At 45.4% G+C, this 13,987-nt stretch overlaps 1 protein-coding gene across 1 annotated transcript in view; it reads right to left on the bottom strand.

Moving 5' to 3' along the window:
- Positions 1-13,987, bottom strand: part of JAK2 (Janus kinase 2) — a 365,079-nt gene that overhangs the window by 22,931 nt on the left and 328,161 nt on the right. Inside the window, exons 15-16 of the mRNA XM_082260416.1 lie at positions 8,615-8,753; positions 3,689-3,840 (exon numbers count right to left, since the gene is read on the bottom strand). Coding sequence (XP_082116542.1) covers positions 3,689-3,840; positions 8,615-8,753 — 291 coding nt within the window. The remainder of the gene's footprint in view (positions 1-3,688; positions 3,841-8,614; positions 8,754-13,987) is intronic.

Here is a 13,987-nt window from a genome sequence, read left to right as displayed (position 1 = left end):
ACCACTGCGCATGCGCGAGTCGCGCTGCGCGCCGTGATTGGCCGGCAATCTTCTGGGACCTCTGACGTGTCCCAGAAGATTGCAGGGAGGGAGGGGGAGAGGAGAACTTCCGTTCAGGGCGCCGCGGCGCTCCGAGCAGAAGTGGGAGCGGGTACCTGTCAAAACTAGGTACCCGCTCCCCCCCCCCCACAAAAAGGACATGCCAAATGTGGCATGTCAGGGGGTCAGGACTCCCTAAAGCGGAAGTTCCACTTTTGGGTGAAACTCCGCTTTAAGTACATTACAGAGAGTGTCTGAAATTTAAAATAGGCTGACTGGGAAGACCGTAAGCAGAAGATACTTTATTTATGTCCTGTCTAGAAAGAGTCCTCCTGCCTTGGCTGCAAAAAAGACAGATATAAAGTATGACTAAAGGCAAAAACTTTTTTTTTTTAGTTTTGGATAGAGTGGATAAAGATTAAAGCTGTCAGGTTTTTATTGCTGTCTGTGCACCCATAATTAAGATTCAACCTCTCCATTTGTCCCATTTACCATTATCACAAATGTGAAAGTAAAGTAAGAAAAATTAAAAAATAAATTGGGTTGTCCCCAGAACAGTAATAGAAGGGAAGAAATCTTCCAAATGGGACACTGTTGTGTTCTGGTGACCCTAAGGACAACCAGAGATTTTCTATAATTGTCTCCTCACTTCCTGTTTCGGCACCTGGACAGGAAGTGAAGGGAAATTTCCACAATGGGACATAGATGGCAAAAAAGAAAAAAAGGTCAGTAGTTATAACCTTTCCTTATTCTAGATAAAAATAAAGGAAAAGAAAACAGTCTTGCCTATAGTTATATTTTAAAATTGTTAGTTTTTTTTTATAGCTGGTTGCAGGTTAAAAAGTATTTAAGTTCTTTAAATCTCTAGCAGATTTGCTTGTTTATGTATGTGTCCTTTGGGGAGATTCACTTAATTTGCCATGTGATCCTATGGACAAGAAGTGAGGGGGAAATCTCCCTCACTTGGATACACAAAACCATTAAATCCTGATAATCCATTTTTACACTATCCAAACTTAAAAAAAAAAAACGAAAAAAGTTTGGCCGGAGCTTCAATTAAGGTCTAACAATGAAGTGACAGTGTATTCATATCAGTACAAGATGTGACCTTAGGTGGCTTTAGTTGAGGCTTAGCAAAGAAGTGTTCTAAATAGTTATCCAATCTTAGCACACTGCTGAACTTTAACTCCCATGAATTCTGTGCCAACGTTAATTTTTTTTATTTGACTGAAATTTCCATATTAACCACTTCCCGCCCGCCCTATTACAAAATTACGGCGGGAATGTGGTTGAGTTATCCTGACCGGACGTCATATGACGGCGGCAGGATAACACCGCTCTGGGCGCCCCCCGGGGGCGCGCAGAGCGGCGATCGGTGATGCGAGGTGTCAGTCTGACACCCTGCATCTCCGATCTCAGTAAAGAGCCTCTGACGGAGGCTCTTTACCATGTGATCAGCCGTGTCCAATCACGGCTGGTCACATAGTAAAACAGGAACAGCCGTTGATCGGCTTTCCTTAGTTCGTGCCTGACAGGCACGAGTAAAGGAGCGCCGATCGGCGGCTCCCCTGACAGGGGGGGGTCGGCACTGGTAATCAGATCATTGATTACCAGTGCAGACCCTCGGGGGGGGGGATGCCACTAGATCCACCAGGGATGCCCACTATGACCCCAGGGATGCCCACTATGACCCCAGGGATGCCCACTATGGCCACCAGGGATGGCAATAAGGGCTCAGGGAGCCCCCCCATTGCCCTCCCCATCAGTGATGCCCACCAGTGTCCTCCCTATCAGTGCTGCCCACAAGTGCCCATCATTGCCATCCTTTAGTGTCGCCCACCAGTGCCCATTATTGCCCACCAGTGCCGCCTATCAGTGCCCATTAGTGCCCATCAGTGCCCCCCATCAGTGCCGATCAGTGCCGCCCATCAGTGCCCACCAGTGCTGCCTATCAGTGCCCATTAGTGCCCGTCAGTGCCACCTATCAGTGCCCGTCAGTGCCGCCTATCAGTGCCCATCAATGCCGCCTATCAGTGCCCATCAATGCCGCCTATCAGTGCCCAGCAGTGCCGCCTATCAGTGCCCAGCAGTGCCGCCTATCAGTGCCCACCAATGCTGCATATCAGTGCTACCTATTAGTGCCACATATCAGTGCCTATCAGTGCCGCCTATCAGTGCCACCCCATCAGTGCCACCCCATCAGTGCCACCCCATCAGTGCCACCCCATCATTGCCTCCTCATCAGTGCCTGTCAGTGCAGTCTCATCAGTGCTCATCAGTGCAGGAAAAAACTTATTTATTTACAAAATTGTATAACATAAACAAAAAAACTTTTTTTTTTTTTCAAACTTTTCTGTCTTTTTTTATTTGTTTAGCAAAAAGTAAAAATCGCATAGGTGATCAAATACCACCAAAAGAAAGCTCTATTTGTGGGGGGAAAATGATATAAATTTGGTGTAAGTACAGTGTTGCATGACCGCGCAATTGTCATTCAAAATGCAACAGCGCTAAAAGGGGAAAATTGGCCTGGGCGGGAAGGGAGGGAAGTGCCCTGTATTAAAGTGGTTAAAAACACATAAAACGTCATTGTGGTTACCAGTTAAATCAGCTACTCAAGGCAACAATGTCATATGACAAACCTCTTTATAAACCAGCATATACAATGGCTGGCAGTTGGATACTTGATGATTATGCTACCTCTGAGTTGGGATGTATTAGTCTAATTAAGAGAATTATTTCCAACGGAGATGATACTTTTACCTGAAAAGTAGATCTTTCAGGCTGAGTTTACACAGATGCAAATTAATTTGCATGACAGGAGACTGTGACCGGCTCTCAATGAAGCTGGTTCACACAACTCCGGAATGGCCACAGAGAGCATTGCACAAGGGTCCTGTGCGTCTTTGGCTCCATTTCAGTTCCGAATTCAGGCCTGATTCATCCCTGAAACGTAGAACAGGGACGTACCGGACTGCTGCTGTGAGCCGTGTTCGCAGAGTGTGAACCCAGCCTCAAGGTTACCTGCAGTTTGCGACAGTCACTGTCAGCATCATTTTGAATGACTTGGCAAAATATCATGTAACTGTTTTAAGGAAGAGAAAGATCTATTTGGTTTTTCTTTTTTTTTTTTTTTATATATTTTGTTGGACAATAATACCTGTATTCTACTTCCTGGAGCCCATCTAAGCCTTTGTTTCTTCTCGGATTACCTTCTGAAATCTACGGGACCAGCTGGTGTAAACAAGGATCCCTTCTCGGTTTCTACTTCAGCCGATATTACAGGAACCTGTTCTGCCATGAGGATTGTGGGGCGAACAAATAATGCTCTTGGACCTGTGAAATTACACCGGCTCTAGTAGTAAAGGAATGCTTGATTACAGCTGATTTCTGGACATAGGCGTGACCTACTGCTCTATTCAGTGTGCTCTGTTATGTTTAAAACACCCAAAATCAGTGTTCCTGACTAAATGTTAGCACATGAAGTCGAAGGTGCAGAGAGGGCTACATTTACTAAAAAGGATTACATTGAACATAAAGATAGTGTGTAGATAAAACCTGAGGTTTAGGGATTACCATTTTCTGGACATTCTCATTTAAGTGAATTGTTATGTGATTTGTGGTGTGATGATTTGTGGTGTGATTCACTTACCCTTTGAGAATCCAGTGCACTTAGGGGTTGATCACCACCACTGCAAATTTCCCATAAGGTGGTGCCAAAACTCCACTTGTCTACCATTGGGGTTAGATTTTTTGGATTGTCAATGCACTCAGGAGCAACCCAAGGAATACGTTCCAAAAGAACTTAGTAGAAAAATAAAAAGGAGAAGGCTGAGCATGCATCATCATTAATTTTAACCTGAATTATGTGTAAAATCAAGTACAAAGGCAGGTTGACGTGAACACGTCACATAATATACAAAGCCAACTAAAATACAGAAATACAATAAATAAAAAGTGTAATCAGAATATTTCAATGCAACATGTCATAGGCTTCCACAGCTGACCTTGCTGTAAAGCAAAGACTGCTTGGATGTCACCCATCATCCTATCTGGCATTAATACTTTCCATGTCACTGATTAGGAACATGCAGCCAGTGAAGGCAGGAAAACTTGAAAACAATTGACAAGCACTCAAACCTGATGAGCCTAAAAAGCATATTTTAAAGTATTGAAGCCAAAGGAACAATTTAACAGCCTAGCAACCTGCATTTGCAGAAGAAGCCTGAAATGTCATCCAATTTTTGTTCCCTCATCTCATAAATTATTTGACGGAAAAATGCTGGGGAGAAAGCAAAAAAAAAAAAGGAACAAAAAAAAATTCCCAGAGCACTGCGGCCTAGCTTAAAGGATAATACAACATAGTACAACATAAGGACCCTGTCTTGAGGTAAGATTAGTCTAACTGAAATCTTGGACTGAGCAGTCACAAAGGGTTTCATGGCTGAACTGACTAATTGAATTGTATAAAGAAAATGTATAATTGAACAATTAAAGTGAATGTAAACCCCATTCACGATATTTGACCTGGGCACATCTATCTGTAGTGTTTATTTATCTCTCTTCAAAGCCCTAAGTCCCGTGGCTTTCTCCTGCTCAGTTCTTCTGTTATCAGCATGATAACTTCTGACAAGTTCTCCGTTGACTGAGATAAAACCAGGCAAAATTTTGTGTTGGGTGGATGCATAGAAATAGATATTAGCAGACAGCTGGTCTATTCACAGCACAGCTTTTCATTTTTCTTCCTTTTTCTGCCTATTGTGGAGAGGGGGTGTGTGCCTTTCCTCCTATCAGTTGTCTCACAGTGAATGGCAAGAATCCACACCCACAGGTGAATCAGGAAGAGAAAAGTAAAGGCTGTTCACTTTTCACTGGTTATATGTGAGGATTTAAATCCACTTTAAGATCCATAAAAAACATCCTTTTACATCCGGCCGCAAGGAGGTTTAAAATAATAAGATTTTTGACTTAACGTAAAATCCATTTCTCTGATGTTCATTGACGGACACAGCTCCTTAAGATTCTTGACCAGTGGGTTATACTGGCCCCTACTCCTGTAGTGTAGGACACTAGGCAGTAAAAAACTTGACTGCGCCTATGGGCAGTCACAGGAGGTATACTCCCCCTCTCTGCTATAGGTACTCAGTTTTGTTACAAGCAGTGTCAAAAGTATTACAACTCCATAGAGGGGCGAGTGCTGTGTCCGTCAATGAACATCAGAGAAATGGATTTTACGGTAAGTCAAAAACCCCATTTTCTCTTTTGCTTTTGAAGGACACAGCTCCTTAAGATCCTTGACCAATGGGACGTCCCAAAGCAGTGGCAAATATGAGGGGTGGGAACAGCAAAAAGATTCCCAAGGCTACACCATAGCCAACCAGGTAACAGGAGCTCAACAAAACGAACAACTGGAGCCCACCTGAAACAATACTCCGCCAAAGAGTGAACAGACCCTCTTAACAGCAGCCTGCAAAACCTTGTGGACAAAAGAAGCATCCACAGATGCCAACACATCCACCTTATCAAATTTTTTGAAAGTGTGTACCGACGACCAAGTGGTCGCCTTGCAAACCTGAGTCGCTGATGCCTGATGACGGAAGGCCCAAGATGCACTGAATGCCGGAGTAGAGTGCACCTTTACAGGGAAAGGGGGAACCTGACCCTTGATCGAATAGGCCTGAGTCACCGTCTGTCTGATCCATCTCGAAATAGTCGCAGAAGAAGTGGATAGTCTCTTTAGAGGCCCATTCGTGAGCACAAGTAGTGAGCCTGACTTCTGAAAAGACTCCATAGCTGCCAGGTACACCCAAATCACCCGAACCGCATCCAGGGCATGCAACGCAATTTCCTGAGGATGTTTTGGCCTGGGACACAGGGAAGGCAACATGATGTCTTCATTGAAATGGAAATCAGAAACTACTTTAGGAAAGAACGATGAACAGGGGCGAAGAACCAACTCATCTTTCTGGACCACCAAGTAAGGGGTGTGACAAGATCACGCCCCAAATTCCGAAACCCTGCAAGCAGAGGTGATCGCCACCAAAAAGGCTGCCTTCTGGGACAGCATAAGCAGGAGAACCTCACAAATATTTTCAAAGGGAGGCTAATGGAGGACTGAAAGTACCAAGTTCAGATCCCAAGGCGGTAGAGGAGACCGCACTGGTGGAGTCAAATGTCGATCTCCCTGAAAAAAAGGTATGCACTAGGGAGTGCGTGGCCAGGGGCCATTGAAAAAAGATTGCCAAGGCCGACACCTGGCCATTGATGGTACTCAAGGACAATTTCTTCGTTCCCACTCTTTTGCCACAAAGGTGTCAAAATAGGAGGGAAAAGGAAACCCCTTTGCCACTCTAGGCTGCTTCTGAGTGCCAAAGAGACCGGTGCCTCCGCCGCAGCTTTATCCTCCATTTTTAACATTTCACACACAGACACAATGAGAAATCATCCTCACTATCCGAAAAGTCAAGGTGCGGGGGATGCTTTTTGCTAGCCCGCAGCCTAGGAGCCACCTCCACCCGTGACACAAAGGACTCCACGACCGCCGTCTGTGCATCAATGGATGGTTGGGACCCGGAGGGCCCCGTAGCCTCTGAGAGGGGGTCAGGCGGGGAAACGTGCTCCAAAGACTCCATGAGTAAATAGGGGGACCCCCACAAAAAGTGACAAACACTGAAAAGGGCCCCCCCTCAACGTGCTGGTAACACCACCCAGTCACCAACAACAGAGCACCCCACAACCCTGCAGCAGAGAGAGGGAGGACCCCACCGGACTCACCACCCCACCAGACAGGCAGTGGCAGCACCAGAATAAACTGCACTCCATGTGTGGCATCCAGGGAAAGAAGAGACCCAGGAGTCAGCACCAGGGAACAAGGAGGGGCTCCCACAGCGGAAATCGCCACAAAGAGGATCCTCTGTAATGGCCGCCGCTGACTCCTATGCTGGACAAATGAAAAAAGGCCGCTGACCTACACAAACATGGCCACAGGCCTATATACAATATAGACCATGAGAAAATGGCAGCCCCATGAGGCTCCCAGCGAACCAGGAAAGGCACCAGAAGGAAGGGGGGAACCGGGCAGGAGCCCCCACCAGGTACAGTCCCCCACCCCTCAGCCAATACACTAGTTGCCGGCAGCGTACCCCCCTCCCCCACCACTAGTGCAGCACCATGCCCCAGCCCCCAAAAAAAAACAGCCCAAACTACCACACTACCTGTGGGGGGGGGGGGCGGAAGGGGGCTAAATGGCCCACAGGGACCACCAGATTGAAATGTTGGGCTGTCAGCCAGGAGGAATTCTGCAATGCAGGCCAAGGCATTTAGCTCGCAGGCCAGCCCCCCTCCGGTGGGGCAATGTCACGGACAACCTAGCGCGGAGCTGTGGTCTGCATGTGCTCGCTAGCCAGACTGGGGTGACCAATGGCTCTAGATTATCCAGCCCGGCACCCACTCCGGCAGTTGATAGTAGATCTCAAAGGAAAAAAACTGGGAGAACAAAAGCTATTTAAAACCACTGACGGACCGCCCGCTGCAGTTTTACGTCGCTAATTTGACGTTCAATACTGGGGTTAGGGCAGCAGATAGCTGCCATGACACTGATACTTTTTTACAGGGCGGGTGGTGCTCTTCTACATAAAAGTGATCCCAGCAGCGGATTTACTGCGGGATCACTTTTATGGGTGACAGGAGAGGTGTCCCCCCCTCCCGTCGCTTCCTGGTCGTTTTACCCACTTACCGGAGCCGTCGGTAGCGGGGAAAACGATCCGGTCCTTTCCCCTCCTAGGCAGGAAGTCGAGTGAGGGCAAGCTGACCCCCACTCGATTCTATGGCCTTGGAGGACTGAAGCAACGCCATACATCGCTTTTTCCCAGGCCCTTGGCACAACATATGCGAAGAGTGTAAATTTATCAAGATGATTACTCTGGTAAAACAACTTCTATTGCCTAGTTTTCCAAAAAAAAAGTGTACTGAGTTTTAAAAAGAGACAGTTGTTAAGGAAGTTAGAGTATAGCTGAAGGCAAAACCTGTTTCAGTTTTGGATAGAGTAGAGAGGGATTAAAACACCTGCAGGTTTTTATTGCTAGCTGTGTACCAGTTCGGGAACTCTACCCTCTATTTGTCCTGTTTAACATCATCACCAACAGTTTCACATCAGTTTTCATGTGCGTTTCAGTGAGTTTCTATGCAGGTTGACATCAATTTTCATGCATGTCAGTTATGTGCCCTGTTCAAACCAATGTTGATTTCATGTCAGATTTTATTTCTGTGCAGAAAACTGCATACACGTTGCAAATTCATGCACAGAACAAATCTGTGCATTGTATTGTAAACAGGGCACATAGAGAACCATTGTTTTCTTTGAGCCCTTTGCAAAATGTGTGCAGAAAAACGGATGTCTCTGCACCATGGTGTGAACGAGGCCTTAAGCTTAAGGCAGTGCAAAATGCAATATCCAGTTCCAACTAATTACATTTAAATTCATTGCGTTATATCAGTAAAACATTACATTTTAATGTTTCAGCTATTTGCACTGTCTTAATAAATAAGTCATGTGAGACGGAATAACTGACACCCTTACTCTCTCTTGGCAGCACCGAGATACTGATTCCTGGATCGCTGAGCTTGATGAAAGCAGGATTTCCTGTCTTACGATCTTCTTCTCTGATTAGCAAAATGTTCTTTAAACAAACATTGCCATGTACTAGATTTCGTTCCTCCTAAGTAAAAAAAGAATAATGAAATAAAAACAGTCAAAAATATATTTTAAAAACTGCCAATGCACGGTTTTCATAGTACTAAGCAAGGCTTGCTATATACACACACGAGATCTTTAAGTCAGAACAATAGGTTTTGAGGTCAGTTTATGGTTGTCTAAACACATTACAGCAACCCTCCTCCCCCTCCACCCTCCCCATTTTGTCTACGAGTATAAAGTTGGGTACACACAGATCGATATTTGGTTGGTTCAGTAGGGGCTAGCCAAATTTCGATCTGTGTGTAGCCCTCCCTGTTCAACAGAAGCTGATTGTTAGATCGACTTCTGTCAAATGGACCCACTGGAAAACCTTCTTCAATTATGTTGTAAAGTCCTGCGCAAACTGTTTGTGCTATATAAATCCTGTATAAAAATGAATAGGGGATAATAATCAGGCAATTCTGACAGTGGAGAATCCCCACTGTTAGAATGTCCTGGTGGGGGCAACAAATTGGGAAGAATTCCTGCATCAACCTCCCTTTTTATGGACAGAAATCAAACATTTTTTGAAAATTTGTACATCTATAATGCGTCCTTCTCATAGTAACACATACTTATTAATGCACCTAGGTGACATAATTGTTGCACTGTACTGTTGTGTTGTTTGCAAATAAAAGATTTGTTTTTCCTTTTTTTAATGGGCAAAGCAGAGAGAATTCGCCTGCTGGATTATGCATACAATTAGCCACAAATGTGAATATTAATTCCAATGAATATTAGAAAAAGAAATGTGACTTTAACAAGTTCACTTAAGTGTAATACCAGACATCCCCAATGTGCAGTTTGTCCAGTATAAGGTGAACCCACGCAAAACCGACATTTAAGTTTTTATACATGCAGGAGGTTTGCATTGCTTTAGAGCACTTCGTTATACAATGACAATTCAGAATGTTGCTTAGGCTCATAATATTCAGCAAAACACATGGCCATAACTTGTTTTAAAAGGAACACAAATTGTTATTGCAATGCATTGGCAAAATGTAAAAAAAAAAGGAAAACTCTTTACATAGACTTTTTTAACAACAGACATTGGTACCTAAGCAAAAGTAATTATCAATAATTACTATTTTGTTTTATTATTTTGACAGCAGGCACTATTAAGAATATGTATTTAAAAAATTACCAGAGAACTATTTAAGGTCAAGCTAGGTCACCTGGCCACCTTGAAATACCAGTTAGCAGGGTAGGGCTTTTCTGTCTATAAACACACTGCTGATAGTGTTTTGATCCAGTTTTTAAACAGTCTGCTCAATGTCTGATAATATGCTGGTTCATTTTTGATAAAAAAAAGTACATATATTTAAGCACAGTGACATTTACCCTGTAAAACCTTGCCCTCCAATCAAGTGGAATACCAGATGCCCTAGCACACACAATACAACTCTCTGAGAAGTTTTTTACTCACACTAAGATCCTATTGATATATTGCATGCCAACAGATTTTTCATAAGGGAAGGAAGGCAGGTAAAGAAATTTACATATATTATATAGTAAATGTATTTGTTGAATGCTGGGATAAATGTATATTTAAAGAAAAAAAAAAATCCTATTACCCTCCCCACGCTATACACAACCCTTTTAACTTAGCTTAAATGAGGCAATGACCTCCTCCAACCTGCCATGGCCTACCCCAGCTCAGGTGGCTCCAGTGCAGCTCAATGAGCTGACAGACAGAGACATACCATGCATACATGGCAGCTTCTTCCTAGGGCTCATGCACTCGGGTGAGTGTTCTGAGCCACCGTAAAATCTTTTGCAGGAACTGCAGCAGCTGAGCACAGCAACTAGAAATGCATCTGTATGTGGTTAAGCGTTATGGGTTGTGTTAGCCACAACCTCCCTAGAGCTCTAAGGATCTAAAGGATAAGCTGCAGGGCTTGCAAGTAGACTGCCACTACAGTATGTCCAATGGAGAAGTGGCTGATGGAGTAGAATGAGCGGGGACAGTTGGGATTTATTTATATATAAGTATTTTTTAAAGAGTATGCAAACACTAACAACAGACTTCTCTTAGCCACTGTTCACACTGCTTTGAAATTGCACTACTTAAACACGATTTCAAAGCTGCACATCAGTGCGATTTGCATTGCTGATTTTATTGCAGCTTGTGACTTTATACAAGAGAAGTCTGCAAGTCGCAATGAAATAAGTAAAAAGTAGTGCAAGAACCTTTTTCCCAATCGATATGAAAAGATTCATTGACGGCAATGGGATGCGATTTGGAACTGTGAACATGGGCTTATTTGGTTTTCATCTGTTAAATATACCATTAAAAGGTTTTTTTTTTATCTGTTCAATAAGTACAAATAAAATGCCTGTTGATCCTACCTGAATTCCAGTGTCTCTGCTGCACTGAAATCCCAAGAAGTCATATCCACTTCTGCCCACATTACCTCAACTGACTACCTCCTCCTCTTTTATGGGAATTTAGAGAGGGGACAGTTTTCTGTAGTCCAGGTCTGAAGCTTGCACCCTAGGGTGACAAAGCTGCTCTTTTGCAGATATGGTACGGTAAGTCAATGTTGCTACCCTAGGACAGAAGTGTGTTACTGGTAGAATCACCAGGTGAAAATAAATTAAAAGAAAACTAATGCAGTCAGACTAACACTAAGGATTTCAGGATTTCTATTCTGAACATGCCCTGATATGTGTAAGGTAATCTATTTTAAAACGTATAATATCCTTGATAATGAGCCAAAACAAAAGTGAATAACTAAATTTGTGTAGGAAAACACACAGAAAATGCATACTGCTGGCTAACCAATGTTACACAAAGTTCTGAAAGTAGATTTTTGACTTACCGTAAAATCCTTTTCTCTTAAGCTCATTGACAGACGCAGTCCTCTTTGATTAATATCAGTAGGGTTATACTGCCCCCTACAGGAGTAGGACACTAGGCAGGAAAAACGTTCTGGCCACACCTTAGGGGCAGTCCCAGAGGGTATATCCTCTCTCTCCCTGCTACAGGATGTCAGTTATGTCACAAAGCAGTGTCAGAGAATTTAACCCAACCCAACTCAAAATAGAGGGGCGGGTACTGCGTCTGTCAATGAGCTTAAGAGAAAAGGATTTTACGGTAAGTCAAAAATCCAATTTTCTCTGTCGCTCATTGACAGACGCAGTCCTCTTTGATTAATATCAGTAGGGACGTCCCAAAGCAGTGCCACAAATGAGGGGTGGGATAACGGAAATCAAAATCCAATCCAGAAGGCCCAACCGGTGCCAACCAGAAGTCTTAAAGGCTCATCAGACAAAAGGATGAGACTCAACTGAAAACCCAACAGAAAAAAAACCCTCGAGGTAGACCACCGGTCTCCTCAAACAGCGGCCTGTAGAACCTTGCGGCCAAAAGAGGCATCCGCCGATGCCAGCACATTAACTTTGTAAAATTTTGTAAAGGTATGAACCGACAACCAGGTAGCCACCTTGCAAACCTGAACCACTGACGCCTGATGGCGGAAGGCCCAGGAAGCACTAAGCGCCCGAGTGGAGTGCGCCTTAACAGGGAACGGAGGAACCCAACCCTTAATAGAATAAGCCTGTACCACCGTCTGTCTGATCCATCTGGAGATAGTCGCGGCAGACGCAGGCAACCCCTTTCTAGGGCCATCCGTGATCACAAACAGTGAATCCGTCTCACGGAAAGATTCCGTAGTAGTCAAGTACACCCTAATCGCCCGAACCACATCCAAGGAGTGTAACGCAAACTCCCGAGGATGACTGGGCTTAGGACACAGGGAAGGTAGCACAATATCCTCATTTAGATGAAAATCTGAAACCACCTTAGGGAGGAAGGATGGATTCGGACAAAGAACCACCTTATCCCTATGAACCACCAGATATGGGGAACGACAGGACAATGCGGCCAGTTCTGACACCCTGCGTGTAGAAGTGATAGCCACCAGAAAGGCCACCTTCTGGGATAAAGTAAGCAAGGGAATCTCCCTAATGTTTTCAAAGGGAGGTTTCTGAAGAACCGACAACACCAAATTAAGATCCCAGGGCGGCAAGGGCGCACGCACCGGCGGAGCCAGGTGTCGCACCCCCTGGATGAAATTCCGCACCAAGGAATGAGTAGCCAGAGGCTTCTGAAAGAAGATAGCTAATGCTGAAACCTGACCCTTGATAGTGCTCAAGGCCAGTTTCTGCTCAACCCCCTGTTGCAGAAAAGCCAATATTCGGGTCACCGAGTAAGAACGTGGAGGAAACCCAAGGGATTCACACCACGCGATATAAGACTTCCATGTGCGATGATAGACTTTTCTGGAAGTCGCTTTCCTCGCTTTAATTAGAGTAGGAATAACTGAAGCTGACAACCCCTTGTCCTTCAGCACCTGGGTCTCAACAGCCAGGCCGTTAAAGCCAGGGATCGTAAAGCAGGATGGAAAATCGGTCCCTGAGACAGCAGGTCCTCCCTGAGAGGAAGTCGCCAAGGAGCGTCTGCGACCAGCCTGACCAGGTCGGCGTACCAAGCCTGACGAGGCCAGTCCGGAGCCACCAGGATCACTGGAATTCCCTCCACCTCTATCCTGCGAAGAAGTTTCGGCAGCAATTTGAGAGGAGGAAAGCATACAGTAGCTGATACTGCCCCCACGGGGCGACCAGCGCGTCTGCGGCGTCCGCTAGAGGATCGCGGGAGCGGGCTACAAACCTCTGCACCTTCCTGTTGAGTCGAGATGCCAACAGATCCACATCCGGGGTGCCCCAACGAAGGCACAGTTGGTGAAATACCTCTGGATGAAGAGACCATTCCCCTTGATCCAGAATCTGACGGCTGAGAAAATCTGCCTGCCAATTCTCCACCCCCGGAATGAATACCGCGGAGAGGGCTGGAACAAATCGTTCCGCCCAACGAAGGATGCTGGCCACTTCCATGGCCGCCAGGACACTCTTGGTGCCCCCCTGGTGATTGACGTAAGCCACGGCCGTGGCATTGTCCGACTGGATCCGCACCGGGCTGCCCCGGAGCTGCTCAGTCCAGTGAATCAGACAAAGTCTGATCGCTCTCAGTTCCAATACATTTATCGGTAACCTGGATTCTTCCAGGGACCAGAGCCCCTGAGCAGATCGTCTGCCGAGAACCCCACCCCACCCGGATACCCGACAGGGGGAGAGGGGGAACATTCTACTCACCATACCAGAACAGGCGGGCACCCACTCCTAACAGAACCCCTCTCCACCGAGGTGGGGGGGCTG

The sequence above is a fragment of the Pelophylax lessonae genome (genome assembly GCF_965119305.1).
Source record: "Pelophylax lessonae genome assembly, chromosome: 1".
Classification (NCBI taxonomy): Eukaryota; Metazoa; Chordata; class Amphibia; order Anura; family Ranidae; genus Pelophylax; species Pelophylax lessonae.
This window is presented reverse-complemented; position numbering and strand designations above follow the sequence as displayed.